This window comes from Mytilus californianus, unplaced genomic scaffold, assembly GCF_021869535.1.
Source record: "Mytilus californianus isolate M0D057914Y unplaced genomic scaffold, xbMytCali1.0.p SCAF_12, whole genome shotgun sequence".
Classification (NCBI taxonomy): Eukaryota; Metazoa; Mollusca; class Bivalvia; order Mytilida; family Mytilidae; genus Mytilus; species Mytilus californianus.
The window spans coordinates 18,272,188-18,285,395 of NW_026262604.1; the positions used below are offsets into that span (position 1 = coordinate 18,272,188).

Here is a 13,208-nt window from a genome sequence, read left to right on the forward strand (position 1 = left end):
AGCAGGGTTTAAGAACATCAGTTGTTCGACCTGCTAGTCAAATGCGTTTTGTTAAAATATACTTTTTCACTCATTTGGTCTTTTGGAAAATGTTGTTTGTGCTGTATTTAGACCCCTCTTCAAAGAAATTTGTTTTGCATGCACACGTATAAAAATTGCGGTTTTTATCCAACACAATCATAGGTTTGAACGTTGTTTTCAATTTAGACTTGTTTATATTTTTTCGTTTGGGCTTGTATTATATTTGCCTTCGGGTTTATATGATCCGTTCATCCTATTTTGACTTTTCAAAATTCAAGAGTCAATCCCAAATTGAGGTAAATTATATGGCCTTCCAAATACCGTTTCGATTCCTAACATCACTGAAGAGACATTAATTGTGGAAATCCGCATATGGTGTACACATTTTTGCACCTCATGTTTGCGGTATACCATCTTATCCGCAAGTTTATTGTTTTCTGTTTGGTAATAAATTATTTATAAGATCTATTTTGTTACATCTTGTGATCCGTTTATTTGGCAATCGCCAATGGCAGTCAGCAGGGTTTAAGAACATCAGTTGTTCGACCTGCTAGTCAAATGCGTTTTGTTAAAATATACTTTTTCACTCATTTGGTCTTTTGGAAAATGTTGTTTGTGCTGTATTTAGACCCCTCTTCAAAGAAATTTGTTTTGCATGCACACGTATAAAAATTGCGGTTTTTATCCAACGCAATCATAGGTTTGAACGTTGTTTTCAATTTAGACTTGTTTATATTTTTTCGTTTGGGCTTGTATTATATTTGCCTTCGGGTTTATATGATCCGTTCATCCTATTTTGACTTTTCAAAATTCAAGAGTCAATCCCAAATTGAGGTAAATTATATGGCCTTCCAAATACCGTTTCGATTCCTAACATCACTGAAGAGACATTAATTGTCGAAATCCGGATATGGTGTACACATTTTTGCACCTCATGTTTGCGGTATACCATCTTATCCGCAAGTTTATTGTTTTCTGTTTGGTAATAAATTATTTATAAGATCTATTTTGTTACATCTTGTGATCCGTTTATTTGGCAATCGCCAATGGCAGTCAGCAGGGTTTAAGAACATCAGTTGTTCGACCTGCTAGTCAAATGCGTTTTGTTAAAATATACTTTTTCACTCATTTGGTCTTTTGGAAAATGTTGTTTGTGCTGTATCTAGACCCCTCTTCAAAGAAATTTGTTTTGCATGCACACGTATAAAAATTGCGGTTTTTATCCAACGCAATCATAGGTTTGAACGTTGTTTTCAATTTAGACTTGTTTATATTTTTTCGTTTGGGCTTGTATTATATTTGCCTTCGGGTTTATATGATCCGTTCATCCTATTTTGACTTTTCAAAATTCAAGAGTCAATCCCAAATTGAGGTAAATTATATGGCCTTCCAAATACCGTTTCGATTCCTAACATCACTGAAGAGACATTAATTGTCGAAATCCGGATATGGTGTACACATTTTTGCACCTCATGTTTGCGGTATACCATCTTATCCGCAAGTTTATTGTTTTCTGTTTGGTAATAAATTATTTATAAGATCTATTTTGTTACATCTTGTGATCCGTTTATTTGGCAATCGCCAATGGCAGTCAGCAGGGTTTAAGAACATCAGTTGTTCGACCAGCTAGTCAAATGCGTTTTGTTAAAATATACTTTTTCACTCATTTGGTCTTTTGGAAAATGTTGTTTGTGCTGTATTTAGACCCCTCTTCAAAGAAATTTGTTTTGCATGCACACGTATAAAAATTGCGGTTTTTATCCAACGCAATCATAGGTTTGAACGTTGTTTTCAATTTAGACTTGTTTATATTTTTTCGTTTGGGCTTGTATTATATTTGCCTTCGGGTTTATATGATCCGTTCATCCTATTTTGACTTTTCAAAATTCAAGAGTCAATCCCAAATTGAGGTAAATTATATGGCCTTCCAAATACCGTTTCGATTCCTAACATCACTGAAGAGACATTAATTGTCGAAATCCGGATATGGTGTACACATTTTTGCACCTCATGTTTGCGGTATACCATCTTATCTGCAAGTTTATTGTTTTCTGTTTGGTAATAAATTATTTATAAGATCTATTTTGTTACATCTTGTGATCCGTTTATTTGGCAATCGCCAATGGCAGTCACCAGGGTTTAAGAACATCAGTTGTTCGACCTGCTAGTCAAATGCGTTTTGTTAAAATATACTTTTTCACTCATTTGGTCTTTTGGAAAATGTTGTTTGTGCTGTATCTAGACCCCTCTTCAAAGAAATTTGTTGTGCATGCACACGTATAAAAATTGCGGTTTTTATCCAACGCAATCATAGGTTTGAACGTTGTTTTCAATTTAGACTTGTATATATATATATATATATATATATATATAGATAAAATAATAACGAACCATCTTTGAGGGGTTATGATGACAGGATATCAGGAGCTGGGGAGGGCCAAATTTCTGTGTTGAAAGGGGCATTACTCTACAAAAATTCACATAAAACTGACACATCCTACCAACATGCAGATTTGTATATTAGGATCTAATAGTAGAAGATTTCTAATTTTAGTTTTCTGAATGAACTGCCCCAATTGACCTAGAAAAAAGTCGTAGAACATTGTGATGTCAAATTTATTGTGTTTCTTAAACTGTTTAACATTTCATAGCAGTATAACATGTTACTTTTATTATTCTTCCCTTAGTTTATTTATTTTGTATTTACATTGGATCATAGGTCAAATTTTTTTGTTCAGTGTATGTTCACTGGTGTTAATATGTCCTTTGATTGAGTTAAGCCATTTCAGTTGATATTTTATAGTGTGTCTTTCTATGTTGTGATGTTACACTATTGTTTCAGAAAAAGGGTGAAGGTTTGGTACCATTAAAACGTTTAAACCCGCTGCAATTGTTTGCACCTGTCCTAAGTCAGGAATCTGATGTTCAGTAGTTGTCATTTGTTGATGTGGTTCATAAGTGTTTCTCGTTTCTTGTTTTTATATAGATTAGACTGTTGGTTTTCCCGTTTGAATGGTTTTACACTAGTAATTTTTGGGGCCCTTTATAGCTTGCTGTTCGGTGTGAGCCAAGTCTCCGTGTTGAAGACCGTACCTTGACCTATAATTGTTTACTTTTATAAATTTTTACTTGGATGGAGAGTTGTCTCATTTGCACTCATACCACATCTTCTTATATCTATTAATTGGAAAATCATGTACTAGACCAAGTTTCATGTGAAGGTGAATCAAACAAAGGATAAGGAAGATGGTCAGACAGACAATTCAATTCTTATCTACTCCCCAAACTTTGTAATTGCCATATTTATCGGTCGTCCCACTGACTGTATCACTCTGCTCAGCTCTTAATAAAATTGCATATCACGGCTTTGTGAAGTCAAATATGTTGACCCAGCCTTAATAACTTGACCCAGACATATCAGCGAAGTCATAATGTATGAAACAACGTTGATAAGTTTGACCTGAACTTATCAAGTCATCTTCTGGTTTTCTGGTGATACAATTAAGAAAACACTTGTTTCTATCATGCAAAATACACAAATACAACCCAGATAAATTGATTATATGGTTGTCTGCCTATTTATATTGTAAAATATCAGCTGCTCGACACAATATGAAGCCTTTTTGAACTCATTCAATGTGCACACAAGATAAAAAGCTTCATATTGTGATTTGCAGCTGATATTTTACAGATATAAAATATGCAGACAACCTGAAAATCGATTCAAAGTTAAAGAAAAATTCTTTAAGTATACTTACATACAGGCTATACTGCAGATTAGATTCTGCATCATAAGGTCGAGTATCAGAGGTATTACGTTTGTCAAAATTGTGTTCCCCTATTTCTTGTACATTTTCCTTCAAAATTCTGATATAATTATCTCTGTCTAAGCGGTTCTGTTCATGCCACATCCCTATAGCATGCATGATCTCATGTTGGACTGTGGAGTGCTGTATAAAACAATAGAGATTCTATATAGCATGCATGATCTCATGTTGGACCATAGAGTGCTGTATAAAACATAAGAAAATCTATAGCATGCATTATTTCATGTTGGACCATGGAGTGCTGTATATAACAAGACATTCTATAGCATGCATGATTTCATGTTGGACCATGGAGTGCTGTATAAAACAGTAGAGATTCTATAGCATGCATGATCTCATGTTGGACCGTGGAGTGCTGTATAAAACAATAGAGATTCTATAGCATGCATGATTTTCATGTTGGACCGTGGAGTGCTGTATAAAACAATAGAGATTCTATAGCATGCATGGTTTCATGTAACAGACAGTGGAGTACTGTATAGAACAATAGAGATTCTATAGCATGCATGATCTCATGTTGGACAATGGAGTGCTGAATAAAACAATAGAGATTCTATAGCAAGCATGATCAAATATTGGACCATGGAGTGCTGTATAAAACAATAGAAATTCTATAGCATGCATCATCAAATGTTGGACCATGGAGTGCTGTATAAAACAACAGAGATTCTATAGCATGCATGATCTCATGTTGGACCATGGAGTGCTGTATAAAACAACAGAGATTCTATAGCATGCACTAAATCCATTCAAATGGGTATCCATGAAAAAAAATTAATCCACAGTAGTGTAAACAAGACAAGAAAAATATATACCAACTCATTATTATATATTGACTAAAAATTCTTTTCTTATATCATGTGTTAATTAATACAGGAGCTAAGAAAAATATATACCAACTCGTCTTATTATTATATATTGACTAAAAATTCTTTTCTTATATCATGTGTTAATTAATACAGGAGCTAAGAAAAATATATACCAACTCGTCTTATTATTATATATTGACTAAAAATTCTTTTCTTATATCATGTGTTAATTAATACAGGAGCTAAGAAAAATATATACCAACTCGTCTTATTATTATATATTGACTAAAAATTCTTTTCTTATATCATGTGTTAATTAATACAGGAGCTAAAAAAAATATATACCAACTCGTCTTATTATTATATATTGACTAAAAATTCTTTTCTTATATCATGTGTTAATTAATACAGGAGCTAAGAAAAATATATACCAACTCGTCTCATTATTATATATTGACTAAAAATTCTTTTCTTATATCATGTGTTAATTAATACAGGAGCTAAGAAAAATATATACCAACTCGTCTCATTATTATATATTGACTAAAAATTCTTTTCTTATATCATGTGTTAATTAATACAGGAGCTAAGAAAAATATATACCAACTCGTCTCATTATTATATATTGACTAAAAATTCTTTTCTTATATCATGTGTTAATTAATACAGGAGCTAAGAAAAATATATACCAACTCGTCTCATTATTATATATTGACTAAAAATTCTTTTCTTATATCATGTGTTAATTAATACAGGAGCTAAGAAAAATATATACCAACTCGTCTCATTATTATATATTGACTAAAAATTCTTTTCTTATATCATGTGTTAATTAATACAGGAGCTAAGAAAAATATATACCAACTCGTCTCATTATTATATATTGACTAAAAATTCTTTTCTTATATCATGTGTTAATTAATTCAGGAGCTAAGAAAAATATATACCAACTCATTATTAAATATTGACTAAAAATTCTTTTCTTATATCATGTGTTAATTAATACAGGAGCTAAGAAAAATATATACCAACTCGTCTCATTATTATATATTGACTAAAAATTCTTTTCTTATATCATGTGTTAATTAATACAGGAGCTAAGAAAAATATATATACCAACTCATTATTATATATTGATGAAAATATTTTTTCTTCTTTCATGTGTTAATTAATTCAGGAGCTAAGAAAAATATATACCAACTCGTTATTAGATATTGACTAAAAATTCTTTTCTTATATTTTGTGTTAATTGAATACAGGAGCTAAGAAAAATATATACCAACTCATTATTAGCTGATATTGACTAAACATTCTTTTCTACGTATATCTTGTGTTAATCAATACAGTAGCTGTAACACTTGAGGCCATAAATAGAAATAACAGGAATCACGAAAAAATACTGCACTGCACAAAGACCACATCAACTGTCAACAACTGACTCCTCCAAAACAAAGGCTCTATAGAGCCTCATGAGTGTTTCTCACCTGGATCTTAATATATGTGCATTTTCATCAATGACAATTGTCCAACAATAAAAACTAGAATAATTCATGACTAACATGACTAAAAAATATTTTGTCAGACAGGGGTAATACTTATACAAGTCATTTTTATTTACTTGAACATGTAAGTAATAATTATATGCTTGTATAAGTCATTTGTAAGATATATATTTTCTTTTCAAGCTTTGAATAATCTCCCCTTAATCTTCTCTAAAAATTTACTTATACAAGTAATTTTAAATGACAACCCGTAAAAATTTCAAGTTTTAGGAGGTAAAACATGCCTAAAACTATTTATCTCTGGTTTGTTGATAATTTTTAATTAGAGTTCAGCCTTTCATCTCACTATTTCAACAAAGAAATCATTTGCACAAAGATGTTAAGTAACTGTGCAAGGCCTTCAAAAATTGCCCTTGGGGGGCTTGTAAATGAGCATTGTCCATGAAATTACATTTATATAATTAGTAGACATCTGCAAAGGACAGACAATTAAGCACTCTATTAGAGAAAAGTAGTCAAGAAAAATTCAAGAAAAGAAGAAAAAATATGACTTTTTTACTTGTATAAGTAAATAAAATGCTTCACTGAGTACAGCCTGATAAGACCGCAGAGGTCGAACCCTGAACAGTTGGGGCAAGTTTGGACACAATATTCAAGCTTGATATTGTCTGAATTTGGATTGTGGTCAAATTTTTGACATAATATAGGTTTCTGATACAAAATAAATGTGGTCAAAGATCTTAAAAATTTGAAATGGACATTTAATTTACCTAGAATGGTCTGATATCCAAAATCTAACAACATTGTTAGATTCAGCATATATATAAAAAACACCAAAAATTTAATTTTAGTTGAAATCAAACAAAGTTTAATTTTGGACCCTTCAAACCTTAATATCGACTAATTTGAAAACAGGGCCCAAAATAAAAAATCTAAATGCACAATAAGATTCAGCATATCATACAGCCACAATAATTCAGTTTTTGACGAAATCAAACAAAGTTTAATTTTGGACCCTTTTGACCTCAATGTAGACCAATTTAAAAATGGGGCCCAATATCCAAAATAGTAATACAAGGTAAGAACCCCCAAAAATTAAAGACTGTAAATTAATCCCATTGAAATTGGTTAATAGATTTGCATTTATTTTCAATTGAAGATTTCTTGCTATTGTGAAATACTGTGTTATTACGCAATACTGTGCAATTGAAGATTTCTTGCTATTGCGCAATACTGTGCAATTGAAGATTTCTTGCTATTGTGCAATACTGTGATATTGAGCAATACTGTGCTATTGGCCAATACTGTGCTGTTGTACAATACTGTGCTGTTGTACAATACTGTGCTATTGCACAATACTGTGCAATTGCAGATTTCTTGCTATTGCGCAATACTGTGATATTGCGCAATACTGTCCTATTGCGCAATACTATGCTGTTGTGCAATACTGTGCAATTGAAGATTTCTTGCTATTGCACAATACTGTGCTATTAGGCAATACTGTGCAATTGAAGATTTCTTCTTGAATCTTTTCAAAAAATTTGAAATTTCAAAAATTTTGAAGAAAAAAAATATGAACCCCCCAAACAAAATTCCCCTCCAAACTTTTTGACCCCCCCCCCCCCCCCCCCCCCTTGGAGTAATTACCCCCAAACTCAATCCCAGCCTTCCTTGTAGTAAAATTTTAGAGAGATCAATCCACAAACTAGAACAAGAGGCTGTCAAGTGACAGCAAACCGGATTTTCTTGCAGAGGTCGAACCCTGAACAGTTGAGCAAGTATGGACACAATATTTAAGATTGAAACAGCTGTGAATTTGGATTGTGATTGAATATTTAAATTAGATTATTATCTAATTAATAATGAAAATGATATTTGCAAATCTGAACCCCAAACAGGATCATGTAAAAATTAAACTTTATCACACACAACAATAAACAGCTGCGCCATGAGCACATGATACACCCATCGTCTTGTGTATGATTTTTATGCAATAATCATAAATAGTTTCTGACATAAGGCATGACATGCGAAAACCCCCTTTTTTTTACAAAAAAATCAATATCTCTAAAATAACATTTTGAATCAAAACCAAAAAGTATACAGATCTTTAGATTAATATAACTAAGAAGTGTGTAAAATTTTAAGCAATAATCATAAATCGTTTTTGAGATACGGCGCGACGTGAAAAACCCCTCCCCCTTTTTTTACAAAATACTCAATAACTAAAAAATAAAATTTTGAATCATCACCAAAAAGTATACAGATCTTAAGACTAATATAACTAAGAAGTGTGTAAAGTTTTAAGCAATAATCATAAACTGTTTTTGAGATACGGTGCGACATGTGAAAAACCCCTCCCCCTTTTTTAACAAAATACTCAATATCTCTAAAATAAAATTTTGAATCATCACCAAAAAGTATACAGATCTTAAGATTAATTTAACTAAGAAGTGTGTAAAGTTTTAAGCAATAATCATAAATTGTTTTTGAGATACGGCGCGACATGTGAAAAAAAACACACACCTGTTTTAGTTACTAAGTACCGTAACTCAAAAAGTTTTAACGTTATTTTCACCAAAAAGTATACAGATCGTTTGACCATCATAAGAAAACACTGTGTTAAGTTTCATGAAATTTGGACAAGTCGTTCTCAAATTACGGTGCAACATGTTTACGCCGGACAGACAGACAGACAGACGGACAGACGACAATTGTATACCATAATACGTCCCGTCAAAATTTGACGGGCGTATAAAAATAAAATACCACATAACAACTGTGACATCTACCTTCATAACACACATGACTTAAAGAAAATAGTTATAAAGATTTTTGACAACTAATGACTAAAAATAATTGAACAGAATCCATATACCTAATTTATCATTACTGGTTCATGGAATAAGTTTGAGTTGTTTCCCTTTGAACAGAAATATGGTTAAACTAATAAAGCAAACATATTTCTCTAAAATTAGATATGATGTTACACAATGTATATCTATTTTCAAATTATAATCAAATATAATTAATAGTTCCAAATATTTTTTCTTTCATTTGTCACAAACTAATACAGATCTGAAACTTATCTATCAATGTCAACAACTTTATCTAATGGAATATATCCTTTAATAAAAATAGATTATTATCTAATTAAAGGAGTTTACTTCATCAAAAAAAAATTATATATATAGCATTCAGAAAATTAGTTTATACAGAATAACAAACAAACCTACCACAAAATTCTTCAAACAATTTACCAAAGAAAAGAAAAATAATCCAAAATGTCATTTATCATTAATACAATGTCTTTTAAAAATCTTTTAAAAAATCAGTTATTTCCCTTTGTACAGAAATGGAATAATTCATCAAAAATTGAATTCTTGGGAAAGGGCTATAACTCAACAACGAGAAAAGCTACATTCGTGAAAATTAAACTTGACCTTCCTTTAGTCACAGGAAACAACATATCTAAATTTGAAAAAATTTCCTCAAAGCATTTTCATGTTAATGAACGGACACTGTTTGGCAACCAAAACCGGTCATCCGCCCACCGTTCATCCCCAAAACAACAAATAAAACTGTGAGCTACTGCTCACTGATGAAACCCACGCCCAAATATTTCTGTAAACAGGAAGTTGTTGAGTGATGAATCTGAAAACGCATCACACGGTATAGCTGACTTATATAAACCCTAAAACCAAATTTCAGAAATCCTTGTATTGTAGTTCCTGAGAAAAATGTGACGAAAATTTTAAACTTGGCTATCATGTGTAAAATGAAACAAGTGTTCGGTAAACAGGAAGTTGTTGAGTGATGAATCTGAAAACGCATCACACGGTATAGCTGACTTATATAAACCCTGAAACCAAATTTCAGAAATCCTTGTATTGTAGTTCCTGAGAAAAATGCGACGAAAAATATTCATGGGACGGAAGGACGGACTGACAGATGTTCTGACGGATGGATGGATGGACTGATGGATGGACTGACGGATGGACAGACAGAGGTAAAGCAGTATACCCCCCACTTTTTTAAAGCCGGGGTATAATAACCCATTTTCCTTCAAAAATCCAGTTAAAAATGCTTGTTTTTGGCCACTTGTTTGCCCCTAATTCCTGAATGTTTGGCAATTACCCCCAAACTCAATCCCAGCCTTCCCTTTGTGATATGGAACCTTGTGGTACAATTTCAGAGATCCATGCATACACTTACACACAAGTTATGACCATGACAACGCTGATGATGACATCATAGCATTATACGAACACAAAAAAAATTTTGCGGTTGTATAAAAATTCTGAATGTCTAAGTCATGGTTTTTATGTTTACCTTCAGCAAAAATAATAATTAAATACAAAAAATTTAGAACTTACATGCACACAATATGACTTCATTAAACTGATATGTTGGTAACCCCCACTTATTCTTCCGATATAGGACCAACATCCGCTAAAAAATAAGTTAAACTTCAAGCTATTTTCAGTAATGATAAAAAAGTATAACAAAAATAATGAATCCAAGTAAATTCAGAAAAACTGACAAAATCAAACGCCAGACTTTATCAACCAATGGAACAAATGCAAAACAACTGTCATATTCCTGACTTGGAACATGCACTGTCCGGAGAAAATGGTGGGATAAACCTGGTTTAATATAGCTAGCTAAACCTCCTACTTGTATGAAGGTAATTGTTTATAAATACCTCTGCTTAAATTATTCATTCAAAGTAGGAAGTTAATGAGTGATGATGTACAAATGCATCAAACAGTATGAATTAATGCACAGATAAAGGTTGATACCAAATTTAAAGGACAATCCAACTTGTAGTTCCTGTCAGAGAAAATTTGTTCAAATTTTATGGACCAAAGGACTGACAGACATAAAGTATTAGTACAATTTATCCAAAAAAAATAAACTATGTGAAAACACAAATGGCCAGCCAATTGTTGGTGAAACCTGTATACATATAGATATGTAACTGCCTCTTAACTTTTGAGTTCACTGTGACTAGTATGTACATGTATATTCTGTCAGAAAGAAACCCTATGGAAAATATGTCAGCTCATTTTACACAAGTGTATTTGCTCCAAAAGGATAGAGTTGCGGGAAAGTATTCACAGTTACACCACACACTGATACATGTATCAGATGTTGGTTTATCACGACGGTTGCCACATTTGGAGCAGGATCTGCTTACCCTTCCTTAGCACCTGAGATCAGCCCCCGTTTTTAGTGGGGATTCGTGTTGCTCAGTCTTTGGTTTTCTATGTTGTTTTGAGTACTGTTGTTTGTCTGTTTGTCAGCATTTCTTTTTTAGCCATGTTGTTGTCAGTTTATTTTTGTCTTATGAGTTTGAATGTCCCTTTGGTATCCCCCGCCTCTCTTTCAATAAATATTAAAAATTTCCAATGGTATTTTGAATATTGTAAATTCAGAAACTATAATGAAGTTTTTATCAGTGCGACTGGGTGAGTATTGCAATATAAAGAAGAATTTGCATTCTGAATCCAATACAATTAGATGAGGGTCTGGATGGGAATTAACAGAATAGAGAATAATGGGCAAAAATATAAAGAATAGAGAAAAATGGACCAAAAAATAAAGAACAGAGAATGCTAAAATATAAAGAATAGAGAAAAATGGACCAAAAAATAAAGAATAGAGAATAATGAGGTTCTAAAATATAGAGAATAGAGAAAAATGGACCAAAAAATAGAGAATAGAGAATAATGAGCTGCTAAAATATAAAGAATAGAGAAAAATGGACCAAAAAATAGAGAACAGAGAAAAATGAGGTGCTAAAATATAAAGAATAGAGAAAAATGGACCAAAAAATAGAGAAAAGAGAATTTTGCGTTTAATGAACACAATCTAAATTCGCCCCATTTGATTTCGCGATTTCCCTGTGGCCTATATAAAATAAAATATTTTCATAAAGGATATAGAAAGTGAACAGCTTTACATGTATAGTAAATCAAGTGATAAAATCAATCAGAAATCTTTTGTTTTCGGTTCATTAATGTTAAAAGTTGTATCATGTTTGCTTGTAAAAATACATACACAATAAGAGAAAAGAATACCTAATTAAGAGTGATTTAAAATAAAATGCTGTCAGGATTAATGCTAATTAATCAATCTTTTGATCTGATTAATCTGTGTAGCTGATTCAACGAGGTAATACTTTTAAAACTGATTGACATGTGTCATTTACATATTTGTAACGAGTGTTATTTACATAACAATATCCGTAATGTCCACTTGCTTGAGATGGCTTCCATGTTAATGAGATTAACTTGAGTTAAATTCATGATTTTAAACATTGCTTTTCATTTAGAAATACAGTTATGATTTGAGGACCTCAAAGGGCAATTAACACCTATTTAAACATTCTTAATTGCCTCTATTGTCCGACTGGAAGGGATAACAATTAAAGATTGTATAATTTTTATGATCACAAGCGGTAATTAGATGAAAGCTCAAAAATTTTGCGGCAATGTATCTAGATAATAGAGACAAGAAAAAATAGCATCCTCAAAATAATTATAGCGTCATGGAAATTATTATAGCGTTACGGAAAAAAATTATAGCGTTGCGGTGCCGCGACCCTAAAACAGCCTGAGGAGATCACTGGAGGTGTCGATCTGTCGTCTGTAAAATCCGTGTTATACAGTGGTCCTCTACATATCCTATTCATATACGTACATGTATGGTTTTCATTTTATGAATAGAGTTTCCTTGAAATGTTCGCGGTCATTTTATTTTCGCGTTTCAATTTTTTACCGTGAAAATTTCCCTGTTTACAGTAATGAGGTGCTAAAATATAAAGAATAGAGAACTAGATGTGTCGGAACGACACGAATGGCCCCGTCTCAAAAAGTTTTAAAATCTGCAATTTCAATAACACATGTGGACACAAACAATGCATGGATAGTATCCAGCTCTCAAGACCAATACTAGTTTGATGAAAAATTTCCTTGATCAATGAGTAGTTAAATTTCAAACTATCAGCAAACAGGAAGTGGATGTACTGAAGATGTATTGAAACG

General features: G+C 32.1%; 1 protein-coding gene across 1 annotated transcript in view; it reads right to left on the minus strand.

The window, feature by feature from the left end:
* Window positions 1-13,208, minus strand: part of LOC127721479 (MAM and LDL-receptor class A domain-containing protein 1-like) — a 39,469-nt gene that overhangs the window by 25,075 nt on the left and 1,186 nt on the right. The window contains exons 2-3 of the mRNA XM_052228225.1: window positions 10,536-10,611; window positions 3,780-3,971 (exon numbers count right to left, since the gene is read on the minus strand). Of these exons, the coding sequence (XP_052084185.1) occupies window positions 3,780-3,971; window positions 10,536-10,556 (213 nt within the window). The 5' untranslated portion in view covers window positions 10,557-10,611. The remainder of the gene's footprint in view (window positions 1-3,779; window positions 3,972-10,535; window positions 10,612-13,208) is intronic.